This window comes from Coccinella septempunctata, chromosome 1, assembly GCF_907165205.1.
Source record: "Coccinella septempunctata chromosome 1, icCocSept1.1, whole genome shotgun sequence".
In the NCBI taxonomy this organism is placed as follows: domain Eukaryota; kingdom Metazoa; phylum Arthropoda; class Insecta; order Coleoptera; family Coccinellidae; genus Coccinella; species Coccinella septempunctata.
In genome coordinates this window covers 45,082,932-45,094,338 of record NC_058189.1, presented here as the reverse complement: position 1 = coordinate 45,094,338, position 11,407 = coordinate 45,082,932, and the positions used below count along the sequence as shown (strand labels likewise).

Below are 11,407 nucleotides of genomic sequence, written 5' to 3'. Positions count from 1 at the left end.
GGCCAACTGTCGGGACGACCAGATTGGGCGTTGCGTACAGACGGCACGACCGCCGTCCAACTTGGTCAGTTGAATTTCACGATCGCTGGAGTTTACATCGCTCGGATCAATGGTGACGGCCATTTTCGCAGCAGTGAATACCTCTCCAGTCGACATCTGAATACAGAATGAGCTCGTTTCCACCCGACAGCGCTCCACACGATCCAACTTAGGCTATGTACACATGGGAGCGTTAGGCTAGGAACATAGTGAAGCGACCAAGAGGTGCGAAGAGGATAGCGGAGAGGATAGCGGTTCCCGAGAGTAGCGGCGATGACGAGGTGTCATCGTATAGTGAGGCGACCAAGAAAGCAAAGCGGCAGTCGAGTTTGATTATTATAGAAGTCAAGAAGTGGCGCGATTTTGAATAATGGATTCAAATAAATTTATGCTGTTGGAAAATTCGTCACTGAAACTCTGGTATTTGATGAAAAATAATGAAAATAGAAGAACTTGTAGTGTTCATGAAATCAATAAATCCAGAAAATTACATGGTGAATTTCATCACTTGTATGAGGAATTACGCGAGCATCCAGAAAAATTTTATTCATATTTTCGTATGAAGATTGAAACGTTCGATTACATTTTGGAAAAAATTGAATCCAAATTAATGAAAAACTGGACCAATTTCATTCGCGACCCTATCACTCCCACAGAACGTCTGGTGGTAACTTTGAGGTGAGTAAACACATATTCCTCATAATTTTATTCAGATATGGATTCAAATTGAACAAGAATAAAAAATGTAGATGCTACTGAGTAATTTTTGAATTTTACAAATTTTGAAAAGATTCATCAGAAAAATGATTTATGTAAGATGCTATGGATGTTGATGTCGAATATTCCTCCGGTGTATTTTGTACAGAACCGGTTGATTGTGTCCTTTGCTGACCACCATAAACGCAGTCATAAACTTCTTTCTGTATTGTCATCCTCAATAGCATTTTTTTTCTCGGACTGAGTGTCCTTATATGAGGAAGGAGGCTTTCGAAGAAACATTCATCTTCATCTGGTGGTTTTTTCTGGTTACTTAATAATTTGATTTTTTCTTCCTCTAACCTTATTAAAGCGGTTCCAACTTCTGACTCGTTGGTTAGTTTCCTCTTATTTTTTTTTGCGAGAGGAGTGTAGCAATCATTATGCTCACTTTCCCTTTTTCTTGAGAAATTGCTCACCGATGGCGTGCTTGTCGATGGTTCATTAATACAGGATTGTGATATATCGACCATCGATGGAGAATCTACGTTATCTAAAACTTCTTCATTCGATAATTGAGAATTAAGATCCTCATCGAAGATTACGCCATCAGGCAAATTACTTGTACTTTTTCTTGCCGTGAATTGATCTTTTAAGAAGTATAGGTTGTCGAAATATGGCCAAGATGACCTCCAAGAGGAAGCTCCATCTCCTGATCGCTTCACAGGCATTTTTTTTAGTTCTTTACGAAACGTATCTCTTAAATTCTTCCATTTTGTTCTAACAACGTTTTCTGGAATAAAAAAATTGGTAAGGATAGCATTCAAATTTTTTTTTATTTTGCAGATATTTGGCAACTGGATCATCTTTCAAAACACTTGGTTTCACTTTTCGAATGGGTGCCTCAACTGTGTCATTAATCGTTCGAGAAGTAGTGGAAGTTATCTGGAACACGTTCCAACCAGTACATATGAAAGTTCCTACTGAAAATGATTTTGAAAATATTGCGAAAGAATTTTATGAAAGGTGGAACTTTCCTAATTATCTGGGGGCAATTGATGGAAAACACATTCGTATAAAATGTCCCCATCACTCGGGAAGTATGTTTTATAATTACAAAAATTTTTTTTCGATTGTGTTGCAAGCTGTTGCTGATGCTAATTACAAATTCACAATAATTGATGTCGGTGGATATGGAAAGCAGAGTGATGGGGGTTCATTCCGATCTTCATCGCTTTTCCATCTGATGGAAAATAAACGTCTACACATACCTGAGGATGCTATGTTACCTTTATCTGCAATAACTGTACCTTATGTTTTCATTGGGGATGAAGCTTATCCTTTACTAAATAATTTAATGAGACCATTCAATAGGAGGAACTTAGATGCCGAGAAAGAATATTTCAATATGCGGCTTTCACGAGCCAGGCGTGTAGTCGAATGTGCATTTGGAATTATAAGTGCCAAGTTTCGGATTCTCTGGAAACCAATAGAAACATCTCCAGAGACAGCAGATAAGGTGATAAAATGTATATACATTTTGCACAACATAATTATCGACAAGGAAGGAATTTCTATTGATGATGAACAACTTCCATCACATCACAAATTTGGGGCACAGCGCGAAAATAATAGACCAACTGCCGCTGCTTCTTTAATTAGGGATACCTTTAAACATTATGTATGTCGTAATAAAATATAAATCAATTACTTGTTAGTTTCATTTCATTGGCAACATCATCCCATAACTTGTCCAAAACATATCGGTTACGATGTTGGGCGTCTCTTGAATCCCACAAAGCACTCTTCACGAAAATAGAACTTATTAAAGCTTCGATATCCATTTTTATTCACCTATTTGCAACAAGAAACAAACTTCCCCGATCGAGCCGCTATCCTCGCTTAACCGCCTCGCGCTATTGCGATCGAGACCGCGGCACTATGTACTACTCTATTACAATATATTCGCTTGAATTTGCCGCTATCCTCTCCGCTATCCTCTTCGCACCTCTTGGTCGCTTCACTATGTTCCTAGCCTTAGACGCCGCGTTTAGCGCGCGTACATGTGTAAGCTCCAATGCCCAGTCTAGTAACTCGAAGCGCGCTGCAAACGCGACGGTCGAAGTGACAACTACAAACGCGCGCTCAACGCGACGTCTAAAGGTCAGTTCATATTATCCGTCCGTCTCAGTTCAGTTCAGCTCAGACAAAATATCTTTCAATGTGTTTTATATGGACTAATTCATACTATCCGTCTCCGACCCTTCAGCACCTATCGGCACGGTTACGACCGTCCGACGGTATTCTTCCAGAGAATATTTTGCGGATGGGCTGAAGGGCGTGGTTGGACTGAATGAGACTGAACGTATAATATGAATAAGCAACCGCTAAGTTCAGCTCAGTCAATCGAGGGTTTTCCTTTGTTGTGAAAGCTTCTTTGAACTTTTCTTTTGTATTAATTGCGAAATTTTTCACAGTATACAGGATGATTCATAACTATTGGGACATAGGCTAAGTGCAGATTGTTTGGACCAAAATATGGCGATAGGACAAAATATACCTCAATGAAATATTGCTGTGCAAAAAAGATAGAGGGCGTTAAAGTTGATTTTTTTCTTCGTTTTTAAAAAAAACACAATTGAACAGTTCAAAGCATCCGAAGGTGATTTGAATTAACGACTTATTTATTTCATTTATTTATTTCGACGATAAAGCATAATTAAAAACAATCTAACATGAAAAGAATAAACTTAAATGTTCTACGTGTCTTCCCCCTGCTTCTATGCCTTTTCTAATTCTTTCAATAAAGGACTTTCGAACTTTGAAGAAAATATTATTCTCTTCCCTTATAAAAAATTCAACTTTAACTCCCTCTATCTTTTTCCACAGCAATATTTTATTGAGGTATATTTGGTCCTATCGCCATATTTTGGTCCAAACAATCTGCCCAAATTTTTAACAATATTTTTAGGGTCCTTCTTGTACTGTTTTGATCAAAATGAAAGGCTTCATGTGTCAAGTGCTGGTCGATTCGAATGCAACCGAAGATTCACGACACACGAAGCGTAAGGTGACTGAGACGATCGTGACTGATAATATGAACGCAACCTCCGTCAACGGCTAATGATCCTTCCGCCGGCCTGAACTGAGCGGAACGTATAATATGAATCGACCTTAACGCCCTCATGTGTACTAAGCCTTAGTTGGTCGGAAGTGCGGTTGAAGGCTAGGCCGTACGACAAGACCCGACAAATCCTTTGTCGGCGGTCGTAGCCACACACGGACCGATTTAACATCCAACCCAACCAAGTCGGTTTGTCGGCCCGACCGAGTTGGCAGTGTGTAGCTACCACTACTACTACTAATCTACATGACTGACTATTTTCGCCCGTTCTGAAGTCCCTATCACCGGATATTGGAATCAATTACAGATTTTCTTACTGAGTGTTATAAAAAACACATTCACCTCTTCTCGGGTAGGTTATTATCTTAATTCCCCCGACTCAATACCTCCTGGTCTCAAGCGCCTGAGAGTATCACATTTCCGCATAATAAGGGCCTTTGTTCTGGCGATACATCGTTCAAATTATCCCAAATTAATTCGAATTCTCTTATTCCGATTTATTACCTTGAAATATTACGCGAAATCAAGAAATGTTGAATTCGTGAATAACCGTCAACATTTCGACCATGTGTTATATGACATTTTTTGTTGAAAATCGCTTGTATATGATCTCCCCTTGAGGTTTGGGTCTTTTAAAAGTAGACATCCTGTATATTGAGAATGGATTATGGCCGATTGATTGGTAGAGTGTTGCAACGTTTTCAGCCTCGTGGTTACTCCTTGCATATTATTGAATCTATTTGGTTGAATCCTCTAGAAGTGTAAGAATGAACATATTTCCGTTTTTAGTTATAGGTAGATAAAGGGCCTACTCTTTCCATTGAGATTTGTTCACCGAATTTTGACGCAGTCGTTGTTATTTGCATGGAGCTTTTGTTACTTCTGAAATCAATTTTGGGAAGTTGACTGACATGTTTTACTATTTTTTTTTATATGATTTCTGAAATCTTCCTCATCCCAAAGAATATTTTCTTTGATTTTATATGACCTTTCGAATGCTTGATGACCTGTTTGATCATGTTCCCAGTGAAAAAGTGCCTGTAGAAAGTTTTTTTTCGTTTTCAGATATTTTCTAAAAAAGTTATTTCACATTTTCGGAATCGACAAAATATCAAAATTTGGTTGTATCTCAGAAACAAATAAAGATATCGTGAAACGGTTTCCACTAATGAACTTCACGAAAATCGAGCCTTTCAACGTTTCCACCTATCTAGTCTAGAAGTACCAGAATCTACTGTACACCCTAAATACTGAATCATATTCAATTATGGACCATTACCAATCTCTGGCTGATTTTTGTCTCGAGATCTAGGTCAATAATACTTACACCAAATGTAAGCGTCAGAAATAATTTCATATAAATTGAAAATTCAAATAGTTTTATTTTTGGTGAGTTTACAATTAAATAAGAACAAGTATAATTTTACGGACACTCACTAACACATCTTCCAGATATTTCGTCTCTGATAAGACCGGGCGCACAATAACATCCTATTATGCAGTCAAGTCTGCATGATACCATTAGAGGATATCCATATACATGTCCAGGTCCAGGTGTTTGACATGTTGGGACGCAAAGATCGGCGCACTTATCACCAGAATGGATTTCGCCTGGAGGGCACGGGAATTCTGAAAAAATAAATAACGTCGATTTACTCTGTAATCTGTGATTTGAATGGTATACATTGGAGACGAATATCAGATATAATATGGGTGGTTGCAAGCTGAACTCGTTATTGTTATTGAACATGAAATAGAAATCGAAAAAAAAAAATTCAAAACCTATTTATCAAAGAATGAACGGGTTCTCTTTGAATCTGTTCTGTTAACACTTTTACGATATTGCATAAACAACGATAATAAATATAATTACATTCTGTTGTGTTTCCGTCCATGATATATAATTGTGAAAGAGTGTATGTGGGACAGACCAAACAATACCTACATAGGGAAAAGACTTGACTGCATAAAAAAGACGTTGAACACGTGAAAAGAGGAGAACACAAATTCAATTTCAATAATGTGGAAATTCTAGACGAAGAACAAAATTACCCTGAAGGACATATCAATGAAAAGGTCTACATAAGAAAGAAGAATTCAGTGAATTTCAGAGAAGACACAAATAATCTGAGTAAATTTTTTGACTGTTTTATTAATTTCTGGGATGAACAGATAGGAAGAGAGACAGTGTAGGGTTGACGAACTAATAAACTGACCTAGGGCAGCCAGATATTAGGAGCGGCAAATCGTGACAAAAAAATTCCTGATGATAAAAAGATAATAATAATAATAGAATGATGCTGTTGCCAATATTCTCCACCAAGAATTGGCAGTAACCAACTTCTAAGTTCGCAAAAGGTTTCTTATTACAATTACCATCCGGATGCTGTATTGGAAAATGAACATCACAAGCTCTACTGGGATGGCACGGTTCTCACAGACCGAAAAATAACCCACAATAGACCAGATCTCATATTGCTCAATGAGGACAGAGCACTTTTCATCGACGTGACGATTCCAAGTAATAATAATCTTCTAGATGGGCACACTGAAAAAATTTCAAAATACAGATATCTCGAGGAACAAACCAGGAGACAGTGGAAGCTGAAATATATCAAGACCATCCCTATTGTCATTTCATCTACAGGCCTGATACCGAAGAAACTTCTGGAGAACTTGAAGAAACTTCAGTTGGACGAAAATATCTATAAAGTCATGCAGGTGGCACTGCTGGGAACGGCCATAACTGTACGCAAGTGCATGGGGAATGCAGACGAAAACCGTCTGCTCCAACAAGAAGTGCGGGTGGAGCAGGAATCCAACCGACGGCAGGGAGCCGAGGAGCGACCCGGACCCGACCACCACCATGAGCCCGAAATCCTGGACCCTGAGATATCTGGTATAAGTGAATTTTCCTCAGGAGAGGAGTGTGAAAGCCGCAAGACTAAAGTCATAACAATAAAATCGTTTATTGGTGTTTTTCTACGATTGTAAAAATTGTTTCCATACGTCCAGTAAATATCAAAACATAATATTACAAACTACAATACAGGCATTGAAGCATAAAAAATTATACTTATACATGAGGGGTTCAGAGCTGAAGGGAACCAAGTCCATTCAGCCTAATTTTGAGATGAATGGCTTAGAAGTTGTTTATCACCCATTTATTCAAAAGTTACTTCTTTAGATTTTGAAAGGTTAGAATGTAAGCATATGCTTACATAAGAAAAATAATAAATAATGAAGTCACTTGCGAATTAATGGGTGATAAACAACTTCTAAGCCATTCATCTCAAAATTAGGCTGAATGGACTTGGTTCACTTCAGCTCTGAACCCTTCACATCACAATCATTATAAAATAAACAAATGATGACAGTATACTAACAAAATTGTAACAAAAACAAAACAAATAAGACAAACAATGTTGTAAATTCATGACTTCCATAACGAATTGAATTCATCAAAAGAATATAAAAGCTTTGTCCAGAAATACATATTTCCTTGATTTGCCCTTTGAATCTGACTACTGATAGGTATCTCAGCGCGGAAGGCAGTCTATTATACCTACAGCGACATTGCACAGTATTCCTGTTTACTTTGGGATTTTTTCAGTTTCTATATAGGGATTTATTTCTGGTGTCATAACCATGTATAGCAGATTGTAAACGATTATGCTTGCCACTGCCTTGAATGTAAAGTACCTAGGTTTTCAAGAATGAAGATTGATGGAATAGTTAAAATTCCCAACTTTAGGAGACTTGCTTGCAATCTTCCCTATAAAGTTAAGCGTCTACAGTTCCGCATCGTACGCAACGCACGGATCGCATCGAAAGTTTTTTAGATTGCTTTGTATAGAAACTTAAGTGTGTCCGCTGATACGTATCGTACTGCCCGTATTCATCGCTTGATCCTTTTAATGTGATCCGTGCGTTGCGTACGATGCGGAACTGTAGACGCTTAACTTAACTCAATCCCCCAAAATCCTGATTACACGCCTTTGCAATCCAAAAACTGATTCTAAACATTGTTAGATATTCGTCAAGTATGCAAATGAAGGTTTTCGAATATGCTGAATATATTTCAAGCAATTTCGTGAGTCTATCTCTTTTCGTTTAAAGTTTCATCGTTGAAAGGGAATTATTAAAAAATTGCAAATTTCAGTTGAAAATTAGTCAAGAGCGAACGGTTGCACTGAGGTCGATGAAATTTCCAGATTTGTTACTAAAAGAGTTGTAGGGCTTCAAGATTTCCGATAAGCCCATCTTCGAAAAATTCCCACTTAAAACTTCGTCAGGACCGAACGGTTGAATCGAGGTCGATGAAATTTCGAGATTTATTACTAAAAGAGTTGCTCTTTCGGAATTTGTTTCAATTCAAGCTCTACGGTGGTAAGTCTAGGAGATAAGTGTGTCGAAAGTAAAGTTGACCTTAGAAAAATTACCAAAAAGAAGAGATCAGTTAAAAATTCGTCAAGACCGAACGGTTGCATCGAGGTCGATAAAATTTCGAGATGAGGGGTGGCTCTTACAGAATATGTATCGCATATCCGGCATATCACGCTTTCACCGAGGGATATTTCAAAAATTTTTACAAGAAGGGTTACTCTTTTAAAATATGCATCACTTTTAGTTCTAAAGATGATGCAATAGAGTAATAGAGAAATGTACTCTAGAGAGCTCTAGAGAACTGCAAAATGAAAAGTGGAAAAACTTTTATTTTCTGATGAACATTATCAGATATCCGAAAGTTGTTTTATAGATCCGAAAAAACCAAATGATTGGGAATTTTCAAAGGCGTCTTTGCCACAAAGCCAAGTAGGCCCGGGCCTAGGGCGCGGGCGGCCAGATATAATATAAGGGGCAGCAAATCGTGACAAAAAATTTCCTGACTAGTGAGTAAAAATTATTTGATTAAATTCAATATTCCATATGGCAAAAGGCCTAGAGTGCGGCCAAGACTGCTAATCCGCCACTGTAGGGGTGGCATAACATATTATGAAATGCAAAAACGAACTGACTTCTTTTCATCTAGGCCGAATCAGAAAAAATAGTAAGGGAAAAGAGTGTCACTTTTGGCCTCAATAATCTACTGTTGAAATATATGTACCAAGTAAAAGGCCCACCCTTTTCAGTATTCGACCTCAAAAAATTATTAGTATCACCTACCTGATGAGGAATACTCAACAAAAAGTAATGAGAAAGCTAAGAAAATTAGAAACATAATAATATTCCACAGTAGCTACGAAACTTCAAAAATTTCTAGAGAAAAATCAGAGATCGTCATTATATGTGTATCAATGAAGCCATAAACTGATATATAATGACGATATAAAATATTCGATAATCCTTATTACCCCATTCATATTCCAAAGTATGCAGTAAAATATTATGTGCAATTATTTTCGGTCAGGTTAGCCCCACTATCATGCCCATCGGGTCACTGATTTGGCCGCAGCTCTATACAGAGTGTCCAATAATGGCTAATCCTGAAACACGTCATAAAAGAGCTATTGAACTGAAAAATATACCAAAACAATTTTATCTTGCGAACATATTGTTTTTTTCAACACCGTGCTACGTTTCTGTGAACCACGTTACTCTTCCTAAAATACTCCAATAAATATGCCGAAAACCGTAGCTTTTGTGGTTGTTCGGTAAAAAAATTGCAGTTTCAAATTTCATCATAAAATGCGATGACCCATTTTGTCAATTTTTGAGAAGTCTTTGTGAAAAAATATGTATGAAAGTTCGAGTGACCAACTATTTCAAAAGTATCCTCCTCAAAATGATACCATGCTTCGTCATAACTTACTTGTATAATTACAAAAGATTTCAATACAGAGAAGCTTAATTCTACTATACAGCAAAATATATTATATTGATGATTCGATTATTTATTGTCTAGAACTGTACCTACCTGAAGATACATAAGCTTTTTCTATAAAACAAAACAAAACTGATGGATCAACACTGTGAACAACATTTTCACACAACTTGTGACGTAGTGTTAAGTTTAACTCATCAGTTAGATAGTAAGGACCAATCAAATGATTAAATAATAATAAATATCAAAATACAGCATATTTAACATTTTAATAATATTTACTTAAGGTCTTGCTGTGACAGTGACGAATGTTTTTCACGACTTTTCCTATAACCTATTGACAAAACTTATTACTGTACTAGTTATCCTTGCGTACACTCACAGTGAACTTAAATTATGTAAAATTATATATAATTGGTGCTAAGAGAGACTTAAACTACTACTAATAAACAGTTTTTCAGACTAATAAGCATTTTATTGATACAGTTAATCTTTTTACCGCCCGTATTATATAGTTGACATATGCGTATTATATTTGGCAAACGAGTGAAGACGACTTTATCCGATGTAACCCGGTCTATCGGTCTGCGTCTGCGTCGTGAGCAAGTGCTCAAACAAGTGTGGATTATGTTTTATTTTATGGAAGCCAAATTTATAATGCTTTTGAATAAGTAGGACTGCATGGTAAGTATGAAACTGACTTATTTTATTTTTTAGTTTATTAGCAGGAGCAAATCGTGAGATTTGGAGTAAAAACTCTAAAAAGATTAAGAAAAAGCTAGGAATTTTCACTTCCATTTCACCATCAAAATTTCGGTCTGATGGCACGATAATTAAAGAAATACTTCCATGAATTTCGACTGACAACAGACATATTCATTTAACATGTGAACAAATCTTCCACTCTATCCTTTTATTACCTCAGTGCTCGTCATATCGTCCAACCAACTATATTATAGGTGCTTGAATTCATTTATAAGCCTGCAGAACAACACAAAACAAAATCTAAATTGATAATTTGAAGTAACAAAAATACTAGCAAACTATATCTAACCTAGTTTATTAGTTTTTCAACTATTACATATGTACCTACCATTACTCGTTATAAAAAGTCTTTCACATCAAGAAGGTTTTTTTAGTTCGTCATGTTTTCTGCGAAAAATCATCTGTCTCGCAGATTAATTTCTAATATACTTAAGGCCCATATAAAACTCGAAATTCATGCTTTCTAATTCCATCTCTCCTTGATTCGAAGTAGGTCGTCGTAGTCGTCGGTTTTCACCAAATATAAAGGTTAATTTGTCTTTTACCAAATTAGATGCTTGTTTTCAAATGATAGAATTTAATAATATTTAATTTAGGTATTGGCAACAGCAAAGGAGGTTTGTGGAAGTGTAAGAGTCAAAGGAAAAAGGAAATATACTTCTCGGTGGAGTGAGGACATTAAAAAAGAGATAAAATGCAAGAAGAACAGATGGAAAGAATACCTAAGAGAAAGAACTGAGGAAAGTTATATGAGGTACAAGGAAAAAAGGAAAAAAGTTAAAGAAATGATCAAGAGCAACAAGGAAAAGAACTGGACTGATTTTGGGGATAAAATGGAAAAATATGCTAATGAGAACAAAAAATTATTCTATAGAATGTTAAAAAATACGAGAAAGAAAAAGGGATTAGAACAAATAACCATAAGAAACAAACAAAGGGAATTACTGACAAGTGAGAAG

The 11,407-nt window shown here is 36.6% G+C and overlaps 2 protein-coding genes across 2 annotated transcripts; one reads left to right on the top strand and one right to left on the bottom strand.

Moving 5' to 3' along the window:
• Positions 1-236: 236 nt before the first annotated feature.
• On the top strand, positions 237-2,437 carry LOC123306848 (protein ALP1-like). Its single transcript, XM_044889022.1, has 2 exons — positions 237-717; positions 1,582-2,437. Exons 1-2 carry the CDS (start codon positions 410-412, stop codon positions 2,435-2,437), a joined length of 1,164 nt encoding a protein of 387 aa, XP_044744957.1. The 5' UTR covers positions 237-409.
• Positions 2,438-5,221: 2,784 nt separating this feature from the next.
• Positions 5,222-9,182, bottom strand: LOC123317697 (cysteine-rich venom protein 1-like). Its single transcript, XM_044904308.1, has 2 exons — positions 9,026-9,182; positions 5,222-5,488 (listed from the first exon to the last, which is right to left on the bottom strand). The coding sequence occupies exons 1-2, from the start codon at positions 9,078-9,080 to the stop codon at positions 5,283-5,285; spliced, it is 261 nt and encodes an 86-aa protein (XP_044760243.1). The 5' UTR covers positions 9,081-9,182; the 3' UTR covers positions 5,222-5,282.
• Positions 9,183-11,407: the final 2,225 nt, after the last annotated feature.